Here is a 12,619-nt window from a genome sequence, read left to right as displayed (position 1 = left end):
CTTCCCTCTAAAGGACTTTTCCTGTCTCCAAAGCAGAGCTCACTCATATTAAGATGATATGAACTTTTGATGTATTATGTTTAAGCTCTAAGAGCTTGTAATATTTCAAGCATAAGACATCACTGTACTCTTTCGGGTCAGTTGTGCACCCTAGTCCATGTCTGGCACTCTGCTAGCTCCTGCAGCCAGAAGAGACATGAGCTACACCCTGCCAGTGATCCATCTGAAATGCAAAAACTCCGAGCAAAACCAGATGCCTAGAACTAAGCACAATACACTATGCAAACACCAGGATAAAACCCGTGGGGGAAACTGTAATAATAATTATGTGGTGGTTTAGTCGCTAAGTCGCATCCGACTCTTGCCACCCCTGGACTGTAGCCCGCCAGGCTCCTGTGTCCATGGGATTTTCTAGGCAAGAATACTGGAGTTGCCATTTCCTTCTTCAGGAGATCTTCCTGACCCAGGGATCGAACCAGGGTCTCCTGCATTGCAGACGGATTCTTTACTGACTGAGCTACGAGTTTCAGATATTAGTAGTTATATATAATATTAATAATATAATTGTGCTATAATTGTTAATTATTCTATAATATAGAATCTTCTGTTTTGTCTATTTCATTTTTACATACATAAGTGTTTTTATGTCTTTGCATGTATTATAACTATTTTAATAAATGATGTTTTATGCTTGGGTTATATATCAATAGATTGATTTTATATGATTTATATTGATAGTTTATATAAACGATGTGCAGGAAGTGAAATTCAGTAAAGATCAGACACCCCTCACAAGTCATAGAGCCAGAACTGGAGGCCAAGTCTCCCAGTTTAGCACCCTTTTAGTGGTCATTTCTTTCATAATTTCAGTTAACCTTGGGCTTCCCAGGTGGTTCAGGGGTAAAGAATCTGCCTGCCAAGCAGGAGACATGGGTTCAGAGCCTGGGTCGCGAAGGTCCCCTGGAGAAGGAGATGGCAACGCACTCCAGTATTCTCACCTGGAAACCCCATGGACAGAGGAGCCTGGCCGGCTGCTGTCCGTGGGGTCACAAAGAGTCAGACAGGACTGAGCACTCTCAGACAGCGCTTAGTCTGTTTTAGCAGGGAACATCTGTGATGGGTCAATTAGTCCTGGATTTGCCTGGAAGAACTAACTGTATTTTGAAGGAAATTTTAAAACATGACTTTCGTGTAGCTTAGAGAAAATGAGCCCATCCTGCAGAGGGAGCCAGAAAAACAGACTTTTCATGAAAAAGAACCTGCAGGATTCTCCGTTACTGGGGGACAGAGAGAAGGTTGACGGTAAGCCAGGAAAGAATCTGTGGTTTTGCGTTTCAGGCTTTTGAATGAATTGGCAGAATAGGCAAAAGACCGAAAGACGCGGAATGAGAAACAGAAGAAAGGGGCGCTGATGGAGAGAAGTAAAACGTTTAGAGGCTGCTCAAGGAGCCAGCTCGCTGCTCTGGGGAGCCCAGAGCTGTGAGCTGAGCATGCTGGCGGCGGCCCAGGGCACAGGAAGCGCCCTCCTAAATCCAGGTCCTGGGCCTCGAGGACAGCCTCCCGCAGCTCTCCGAGGAGGTCCGTCCATGGAGCTGGCACCCTGCAGTGAGGGCTTCATCAAGAGCCTACTGCTCAGCCCGAACTTTCCTTGAAAATTGGCTAATACAATCTCTGGCTTTTAAGCCCTTTAAAAATGAAAATAGTAAATTAGAAACAAAGTTCTCTTTTGAAAAGCACCAACTATTGTTAATAACTGCAAGTGTTGTTGAAAATATAAATTTCGTGCCAGGAGACAAAATTTAATGACTTACCTAGTCAAAACTTTTATGGGTTATCACCAAGCTTTGAAATGTCAAAATGTTAAGCACACACCATCAGCTTGTTCCTGTAGCCTATCTAATCCCTCGGAAAGAACTGGTGGCGGCGTCCCCTGTGTCTATTTCTCTTTGTTCTCATAATTGCTTCATTGTTTTTGAAATCATGCAAGCGTTGTTTGGGATCGCATGCTATTTATACATTAATTAACTATTTGTAGCTATTTAATTTATATATTTTCTCCTAATTGAGGTAATACAACTGTTGAAGTAAGTTTTAGACGTAAGGCTCATTTAAAATGAATTTTATGTTCATGTGTTTAGTGCTTATGAAGGCTTCCTGTGAGACTCACAGCAGTTGAAGAAGGACGATGGTGCTTAACTAACATCTGGTTCTGGTGCTAAAGTTTACTCCAGTGGTGTTTTCGGAAGAGGATGAAATAAATTGAACCTCCAGTTTCTAAAGAAAAAAATCCAACCTCATCCTCAACTCTCACTCATTACCCACAAGTCACAAATGCTCATTAAATGGTTGGTGATAACATTTAAAGCAATATGTAATACATTGCACCAATCAGTCAGTGCCGGGCTCTCTCCTATACCCAGCTTTCAAAAAGTAGGGTCAGAAGGGCACAGGGAATCCTAGGCAACAGAGACTCTCAACTAAGCAACTTGATGTGTGAAAGATATACTCAACAAATTATAATCCAATCCTAAGGAATATTGCACCGAAAGGATTTAAGAGCACGTGCTTGTCTGACACTTTGCAATACAGTGGACTGTAGCCCATCAGGCTCCTCTGTCCCTGTGAGGAAGTTATGACGCCCTTGCCTTCCACACAGAGCCTTTGCTATCGCTGCTGCTGTGCTGTGCTCAGTCGCATCCGACTCTGAGACCCCAGGGACTGCAGCCCGCCAGGCTCCGCTGCCCATGGGATTCTCCAGGCAAGAGTACTGGAGTGGGTTGCCATTTCCTTCTCCAGAGGATCTTCCCTACCCAGGGGTCGAATTTGTGTCTCCCGAATCTCCTGCATTGGCAGGCAGATTCTTTGCCACTGAGTCACCTGGGAAGCCGTTGAAAGGATATAAGGAATTAAGGCAAATCAAAAGCTCAATAAAATTATCATTTAGGGAAAATTCATTTCCCTCTTACATGAATGATACTGGTGAACAACACAGAAAAATAATACAAATTTTTCTATTCTCTTCTATTGTCAGTCTTTAGTATACGTCACTAAAGGAAGGAGAGCAACGCAAAAAATTAGGGGTGTCGCCAAAAGTGGCACACTGGGAAGCCCTACAATTCTATGACCTCCTCTTTAGATTAAGAATAAGAAGATATAACCAAAAGACATATTTAACAGATAAAAATGAGGAATTTGCTGCATTTGGGATGGGTTTTTTAAAATAGCTGCAATTTTGTTGTTTTTCAACTTTTCCTTCTTTTTAAAGCTCCCCCCCCCCCATTGGGGTTAATTTTCTCTAGAATGAACTCATGCCTGAAACATCAGTTTGAAGGTGTTCATCTTCTTGACTTCCAGTTTCCCAAGGTGCAGGGTCTGTGTTTCTAAGGAGGACTAGAATGGGGCTCTTTTAAGTCAATTTCACATACACAGTGAAGTGTGGCGCCAACAATGCAAAACTCCTCTCTCAGCTTTCTTTTCATAAAACCAATAATAAAGAACCATCAAGTAAGATGCCTCTGTGTGAAATTTAGAGATGAGAAGATCGTTCCTGCCACCCCTGGCAGACTATTTTTCATTATCACAACACACACACACACACACACACACACACACACACACACACACACTTAAAAAAAATTATAATTCAGACAAGTCAGCAAGAAATTTTTAATTACTTTAAATATTTTACCTCCACTATAGTAGTGAGTCATTCCTGTTAATTTGCACAGCTCTACATTTAGCACTGAAAAAGAGTATTTCATTTTTGTAGAATTTCGATAATTACAAAAAGAAGATAAATGTTAAGATACAGCAATAAATTGCCAGTAAGAGCTCTGCTGTCAAATAAAAGCACGAATCTTTCTTTTTTTTTTAATAGTAATGAGTCAAAGAAGCCAACAGCCAACTGTGAGTGAAGTTTTAGTGCATAAATCAAAGAAGATAAAGTGAGTTTTTCCATAATATTTTAAATGTTTTGCCCAAAAGAATTCTGCATTTTTAAGTTGACAAATTGTATCCAAAGCCTTTAGAAAAAAATGATGATTAGAAATAGGTTTAGTTACATGGGAAAAAAATTTACAATATATTAATATTTCTGGGTAGGAAAAAAGATAAAAATGAAACCCTATATTGTGTGATCTCATTTGTAAACTCACTAATGAGATAAATTCCTGTGGTGTGGAATGAAGCCTCCAGCCAAAAATCAAACAGCAAGGAACCAAGGCCTGCTGACAGCTATGTGATGGAGCTGGGAACAGATTCTGCACCCCCAGCTGAGCCTCGAGATGACTGCAGCCCCACATGACAGCTTGATGCCACCTTGGGAAAGCTTGGCTCTGAAAGTGGACTTCCAAGTTCAAGTCCTCTTAATACCACTTCCCAGCACTGTGACCTTAGGAAAGTTACCTAGCCTGTCTGTGCTCCCAGCTTTATCCATGAATTTGAAATGACAGCATCACAAATGTCATAAGGTTGCTGTGAATAACTTCATTCATGTAAAGCACTTAGAACGACTACCTAGAACTTTATAAATGCTCATAAGTAAGTGAAGTCGCTCAGTCGTGTCCGACTCTTTGAGATCCCATGGACTGTAGCCTACCAGGCTCCTCTGTCCATGGTATTTTCCAGGCAAGAGTACAAGAGTGGGTTGCCATTTCCTTCTCCAGGGGATCTTCCTGACCCAGGGATCGAACCCAGGTCTCCTGCATTGCAAGCAGACGCTTTACCCTCTGAGCCACCAGGGGATTGTGTCAGTTACCTTCAAATTTAGTCGCTTTTGGCTAAGTGAAGTTGCTCAGTCCTGTCCAACTCTTTGCGACCCGGTGGACTGTAGCCTGCCAGGCTCCACCATCCATGGGATTTTCCAGGCAAGAGTACTGGACTGGGTTGCCATTTCCTTCTCCAGGGGATCTTCTTGACCCAGGGATCAAAACAGGTTTCATCGAAGGCAGACTCTTCACCATCTGAGCCACAAGAGGAGCCCCATAATAATTACATAGTTCACTAAAAACTAGCCTAAATAAGTGGCTTTAAGGGACTTCACTTATCTCTTGTTTCATGAGACATCTGCAAATTTTGCTGCCTTCAAACAACAAAGTCAGAGGAGAAGCATCCGCTGACTCTCAGGACCAAGGCTCTCCCAGCATGCCTACGATGCCAGGGCATTAGTGAATGCCTGTCCGACCATGCACGGTTGGTCGGCTCCTCCGGCAGTCAATTCCTTCCAGTAGGAAGTTCTCACGGCTGCCACAGGTAATCAAGTATCAAGACAATTATTATGAAAAGAAAGCCATACTTCAAAAGCTAAACTACTTTGAAATGAGCTTTTTAACAAAACTCAAAACTTTTTTTTTTTAATGTGCATTTATTTAGCTTTGGCTGTGCTGTGTCTTGGTTGCTGAGTGGGCTTTTCTCTAGCTGCGGCGAGCGGAGGCTCCTCTCCGGCTGTGGGGCACGAGCTTGTCTTTGCAGCGTCTTCATCTTCGGGGAGCGCGGGCTCAGTCACGCGGCTCCTGGGTTCTTAGAGCGCAGGCTCAGTAGTGGAAGCCCTCGGGCTTGACTGCCCGCAGCATGTGGGATCTTCCCGCATTAGGGATCGAACCCGTGTCTCCCGCACTGGTGGGCAGATTCTCCACCACTGAAGCCCCAAATCAAAATGCTTATTCCAAGAAAGTTTAGACAGTTTTCATAAACATTTCAAAAGCCAGTGACCTAGACACTGATTCGTAACTTGAATAAATCCAAATTTCTTATCTATTTACTGAAACATGCTCTGGATTTCCCTGCTGCAATATTTAATTCAAACCAGACTCTACAAAAAAGTCCACAGGGACAAGAACCTTGGTATTTTATTGGCCTGTGCTTTCAAGGCATTTCCACAACGTGACACTTCTCTAATTTCTGTTATTCCCACAGAAGCCTCTCTCACCAGGGAAATAGCTTTCTCATCCTTGGAAACTGACAACTGTATCTTTGGCAATGCATTTCTCTCCAACTGTTATTCTGTGACTAATTTTCTCTCGCCAACATTTTGTGGAAACCTGCTGCGGATTGAAATCGGAGGTCACCGATTCCTTGCAAACGTCAGTCTCAGAACCAGGACACAACCTTACCTCCGAGAGGAGCCCATGGTCATGCTGAAGCCACCTGTGAAAGCTTTCAAGACCTGAGCTCTTCACGCTGTCATCCACACCTCTGGCATCCAAATTTGTCAGGTGCCAATTGCCTTCAGGAATAGCAGAGAATGTCTAAATCCAGGCTCTTTCCTCCACTATGTGAAGTTTATTTCTGAAATGTTATTTTGTTTCATTTTGTCCTTTTTAAGACACTACTTCTTGGTTTATTTTCTGCAGTTTCCACATATATCCTGGGTGGTTTTATGAAGTAGCAAATTTTTGATGACTGAAGGGAAAGTGCTTAGGTTATTAAAGTTATTATCATTAGTTGGTCACTATATGTTTGTGCCTTTAAAAATACTGAATATATAAGCATCTGTTGGAAAAATAGCTGAGATGAGAAGTCTGATAAATATTCAGACGTTGAAAGTGTTCCCTAGTTTGATATTTTCACCCTGGTTCTTCTCACACTTGATCCTAACCATTACCAACAGCTCTCAAATTTCAATATGCATAAAAATAACTCAAGGAGCTAGTTAAAAATGAAAATTCAGAACACTTTTTCCAAAATTTCAGATTCACTGAGCCTGGGGAAAAGCCCCCAAATCTGCATTTTTAACAAATCAATGCAAGGTGGTCTATAAACCCCAGTTTGAAAATATTGTTTTAGACATTGAAAACTAAAAGTCATTAAAATTTAAACCAAAGAATCATAACTATATTCAGTACTATTATCATGAATGGCAAAACTGACCACCTGAACAGCGAACTCATAGACACCACCCAAGTGCCATCACCTCCAGGGAAACCAGATGTTAGGTAGCCACCACCACTGCCAGGAGGAGAGAGAAAGGAAGAGAGGGGGCAGGGCAAGCTCTCGATGGGTTGGACAGCAGGAACGCAATCGGTAAAGAGTTGCTTTACCAACCTTTCTGTTAAAAGTTTAGTTTTGTTCTCTTCCAACTTCAGAGATAATACATGGTGAGTGCAACACTTTTGAAACCACGAAAAGAAAGCTGACCTTTAAAAAGAACTTTGATTTATGGATATAAATAAATGTCATTATTTTTCATTTTTCTTTATCATTATTCCCTAAACATATTATGGTATATATTGATATAATGTAACATTTTTTCCATCTATCAGTATCTTTATTTCCTATGTAGAAAATTATCTAAGCAACTATTTTAAATGACTAACCAGCGTTCCCTCATATAGCTATTCCACAATTAAATATTCCTTTGTCATTGAATATTTAGTTCCACGGTGTGGTGGACATGGGATGTCTTTCAGCATAGACGCTTCACTTTATTCATTTTTGATACTGATGACTGATTTGACTGCATCGTCTCAGTTGCAGCAGGGTCTTCGCTACATCATATGGAACTTTTGTTTGGGTGCATGAACTCTCTAGTTGTGGTGTGCGAGCTTAGCTGCTGCTGGATCTTAGTTCCCAGACCAGGGATCGAACCTGCATCCTCTGCATGGCAAAGCAAATTCTTAACCACTGCACCACCAGCGAAATCCCAACACACAGATATTTTAAATGTTCGTGTTGAAGTCTTTCAAGCTTTTCCCTGTATCGTTTCTGCTTTTTGCGTTATAATCAGAAAGGACTCCCAAATTGAATACACTGTGATGTAGAAATGCACTGTGCAATCAGCCTTTGAACTTTTAATCAGTTTCTCATTTTCTACCCATCACACAGATTGGAGGTCACCAAAACAAATTTTATCTCAGGGTTCAGGAGTTGTTAGACCTGGCTCTCACTGCTTTAGAAGTAAAGTAGGGGAAAGTTGTGGCCTCATTCTCCTCGGGTAAATCCCAATTCACCAGACTGTTTATAACTTCCTGTCTCTTGTGACTTTGCAACTTGCCATTCTCCTCATTGACCCTATTTACCACTCTGCTGCTGCTGCTGCTGCTGCTAAGTCGCTTCAGTCGTGTCCGACTCTGTGCGACCCCATAGACGGCAGCCCACCAGGCTCCCCCGTCCCTGGGATTCTCCAGGCAAGAACACTGGAGTGGGTTGCCATTTCCTTCTCCAATGCGTGAAAGTGAAAAGTGAGTCAAGTCGCTCAGTCGTGTCCGACTCTTCACGACCCCATGGACTGCAGCCCACCAGGCTCCTCCGTCCATGGGATTTTCCAGGCAAGAGTACTGGAGTGGGGTGCCATTGCCTTCTCCAATTTACCACTCTCTAGACCTGTGAAATCCTGTATTGTGTGTTATTCAGTAGCCTGCCATCTAGTGGTGGAAATAGGGAAGTGAAGGTTTTTTCCCCCTTAGAGAATAATCCTATTTCACAATACAGCTCTAAGGTCACTCACTCTGGTAATAACTTACTATTTGTATAAAACTGTGAATAGCTTTGGAGAAAGCAATGGCACCCTACTCCAGTACTCCTGCCTGGAAAATCCCATGGACGGAGGAGCCTGGTGGGCTGCAGTCCATGGGGTCCTGAAGAGTCGGACATGACTGAGCGACTTGACTTTCACTTTTCACTTTCATGCATTGGAGAAGGAAATGGCAACCCACTCCAGTATGCTTGCCTGGAGAATCCCAGGGACAAGGAGCCTGGTGGGCTGCCGTCTATGGGGTTGCACAGAGTCGGACACGACTGAAGCGACGTAGCAGTAGCAGCAGTGAATAGTTTAGGCTTTCCCCGTGGCTCAGCGGTAAAGAATCCGCCTGCAATGCAGGAGACACAGGAGATTTGGGTTCAGTCCCTGGGTGGGGAAGACCCCCTTTAGTATTCTTGCCTGGAGGATCCCGTGGACAGAGGAGCCTGTTGGGCTACAGTCCATAGCGTGGCAAACAGTAGGAAACGACGGAAGCAGCTGAGCACGTACGCCTGCCAATGCAGGAAACGCAGGTTCAATTCCTGGGTCAGGAAGATCCCCTGGAGAAGGAAATGGTAACCCACTCCAGTATTCTTGCCTGGAGAATCCCGGGGACGGAGGAGTCTGGCTACAATCCATGGGGTCGCAAAGACTCAGACACGACAGCGACTAAACAACAAACAACAACGTGAAGGGTTTATGAATCACTTTTTAAATAGTAGAATGAATCATAAACCTAGAGTCAGAATATCTTTATCTCCAGATTTGCAATTATTGATTTGTAATATCTGCTTTTTTTTAATCCTTAACTCTTCTGAAGTTGGGCCTCCCTTTCTTTGAGGTAAGAAGGTCGGGTTTGTGTGTGTGTGTGTGTGTTTCAATATTTATTTCTTTGTTTTTGGCTACGCTGGGTCTTGGTGGTTGTGCACAGGCTTTCTCTAGCTCTCCAGTTGTAGAGGGCTTCCCTGGTGGCTCAGACGGTAAAGCGTCTGCCCGCAATGCGGGAGACCTGCTTTCGATCCCTGGGTCGGGAAGATCCCCTGGAGAAAGAAATTGCAATCCACTCCAGTATTCTTGCCTGAAAAACTCCATGGACTGAAGAGCGGGCTACAGTCCATGGGGTCGCAAAGAGCTGGACATGACTGAGCAACTTCACTCTCCCTTTCACGAGCTGCCGAGAGTGGGGACCACGCTTTAGGCGCCGTGTGCAGGCTTCTCCTTGCAGTAGCTTCCCCTGTTGTGGAGCGCAGGCCCTAGCAGCTGAGCTCAGCAGCGGCGGCTCAGGGCCTCCACAGTGCAGCCTCAGTAGTTGTGGTCCTTGGGCCAAGTTGTCCCTTGACATGTGGGAGCTTCCTGGACGGGAGATCCAACCAGTGTCCCCTGCGTCACAGGGCAGATTCTTAACCACTGGACCAGTAGGGAAGGCCAAGAAGACTGTTTTTGATGTTCCTAAGTTCCTTATAATTTCCAGTACATTTTACAATCTTATGAAATGTGGCACTGGAATAACTCAAATCAATAAATTTCTTTTCCAGATTCTTTAAAGAATTAACCACAAAAAAGCCATGAGTGTCTCCATATTTCTTCAGTTGGTATGACATCCTATCAAATTTTCTATGATAACATCCTTTCCTATGCTAAGATTATAAGCTTTGTATGTATAAAACTATTTCTGATTACAAATCTTTCTTCTGCAACATTTTAAAAAATGTAAATATAATGTGTAAGAATGACCTCTATAATAATAATGTAAAATAATGACCTTTCTACCTAATAATTCATTTTTTCTTAGTTCATATTTTTTCATAGAAATAATGTTCTCAGCATAACAACACCATTTATTCTTCCCACTGGTGAATTTTCCATCACTAGTTCCTATAATTACCATAAAAGCTTACTGTTGTAGCAAGACAGGTCCTGGGATCTCTGCCATCAAGATAGAAAAAAATGAAAAATCAGAAATATTTGGAGTGGAGAAGATAAACACTGTAAGGCTATTACATTTTAAAATGTGCATGAATTCAAAAGTAGATAATTTCTTCAAGTAAAAACATGAATAATACAATTGTGTGATATATGAGTTTTATAAATTTTTAAAATAATTAATGTTATAATCAGAATTTCTCAAATACTATTCAAAAGAATACTAATTCTTCATGTCACTAAAGACACTAGTTGCCCAAACAAAGGGAGCCATTTTCCAATCTATTGTTTGGAAAATGCTATCTTAAAGTTCAAAAGTTCTAAGCACCAAAGGACTTTCCAGAGACTTCAGTATGTTAGCATGCATTTTGATTGTCCAAGTTCGGGGGTACTATCTAACCTGTTTGTTCACAGAGCTTCTCCTTCCACCATAGAACATCTCTCAAGGAAATAGCAACTGAAAATAAAAAGTAGAAAACCAAAATCACAATTTAAAAGCAGTGAGATTCAGTTTTATTTGGGAACACTACTGAGGACTGTAGCCCAGGAGAGTCTCTCAGATAGCTCTGAAGAATGGCTCTGAAGAGGCAGGAAAAGAGCCGGCAATATGTATGTGAATTTGGGGCTGGAAAATATGTGTAGTCGAGCATACATCTTGATAAAAGATTATTGCTAATCACACACATGCACACAAACCAGATATGTGAAGTCAATGAGTTTAGTGCTTTTCTATTTACGGGAAGGTGCAAGAATCTGGAGTCACCAAAATTCTTCCTTAGACATGCATCTTAACTATCTCGGGACCAAAATCCAAAGCACAAAATGCTCATCCTGTTTTTTCCATCCTGAGTTCCCTGAATTCAGGACTTACTGTTGGAGGCTGACTGCAGTCCATTGCGACTTAACCCTTTGTGTAACTGGATGGTGAGCGATATTCTGTGTTTTTGTGTTTACGGATCCTTAAAACAAGGTAAGTTGCAGTGAATATGTAAGGTAAATGCAACCAGATTGTGGAATAACAGATGAAAACATTTTTTAAAAATGCTGTTTAGGATGAAGAGAAGGGCTTGCATTATGGGGGAAACCAGTGATGGCTTTGTTGCAGGAAGGGGGATGCCTACCAGGGCCCCAGAGTGGGCTCTTGTGTAACACTGGGAAACAGGTCCTCTGAGGAGACACACGTGCTGACAGAACCAGAGGCTTCTCTGGGAAGGAGCACCCGGATGGAGAGCAGGAGGGTAAGAGGACCCAGCCCTGCCACAGGGCTCTCAGTCTGCAGCGTCATGGCGAGGGGATTCGCTTCCAGGTTGTCTCCGGCCAGTCATTCTGGCTCAGGGTCTTTCTTGGTGGCACACGCATCGCTCAGCCAAGATGGATTCCAGCGAAGAGGATTCTGGGAGGTTGGTAGGTCACACGGACTGGTGTTTCCTTTCGACCTTTCCCGAATTCTTCTGGTTGGTCGTGGCTTGTCAGCTCCTTGCTCCTTACCAGGCCTCCTGTCATAAAATAACTGTAAAATGACTCATGCAAATGGCCACTGTGGTGCCTGGCCAGGGTGGACGGTTTCAGGCAGTGTTTCCCCTAACAGTTTGGTCAGCAGAGGGAGACAGGAAGTGGGAGAACTCCTTGATGTTTGTTGATGTACGTTAAAGAGAAGAACCACAGGCCACATGTATTGCCACTTGCACCAAAGCCCGTGATTCCACCTGGATTTAATCTAATTGTACTTTCAACCTTCCCCAGAAATGCAACTTTATTTTTATCAAGCAGTTGGAATTTTCTGGGCATAAGTCCTCTTGGAGGAGGTCGCCATTAACCCCACCATAGAGCTGCCAGAACTTACACAGGACTGGGAAACAGACTCTGGGACAGCACCAGCAGAACCTTGTGCACCAGGACCCAGATCCAGACTTGCCCAGGAGGGTCCAGGAGTTTCTGGAGGAGGTGTGGGTTGGAGGAGGCCTGTGGCAGGGTCGGGAGCACTGGGTGCGTGCATGGACCTTTTGAAGGAGGTCGCCATTATCTTTGTTATATACAGTATACAGTAAAGTTGCTTAGGCGCGTCCCACGCTTTGTACTGTAGCCTACCAGGTTCCTCCATTGGTGGGATTTTCCAGGCAAGAGCACTGGAATGGGTTGCCATTGCCTTCTCCAGGATCCCGACCCAGGGATCAAACCCAGCTCTCCAGCACTGCAGGCAGAGGCTTTACCTCTGAGCCACCAGGGAAGCCCCTTTTCCCT

The 12,619-nt window shown here is 43.3% G+C and overlaps 1 protein-coding gene across 1 annotated transcript in view; it reads right to left on the bottom strand.

Annotated features, from left to right (window-relative positions):
- The window catches only part of PSKH2 (protein serine kinase H2), a 29,490-nt gene extending 17,827 nt beyond the window's left edge, over positions 1-11,663 (bottom strand). The window contains 2 exon segments of the mRNA XM_068983441.1: positions 5,183-5,241; positions 11,500-11,663. Of these exon segments, the coding sequence (XP_068839542.1) occupies positions 5,183-5,241; positions 11,500-11,663 (223 nt within the window).
- Positions 11,664-12,619: the final 956 nt, after the last annotated feature.

Source organism: Capricornis sumatraensis, chromosome 11 (assembly GCF_032405125.1).
Source record: "Capricornis sumatraensis isolate serow.1 chromosome 11, serow.2, whole genome shotgun sequence".
Taxonomy (NCBI): Eukaryota; Metazoa; Chordata; class Mammalia; order Artiodactyla; family Bovidae; genus Capricornis; species Capricornis sumatraensis.
This window is presented reverse-complemented; position numbering and strand designations above follow the sequence as displayed.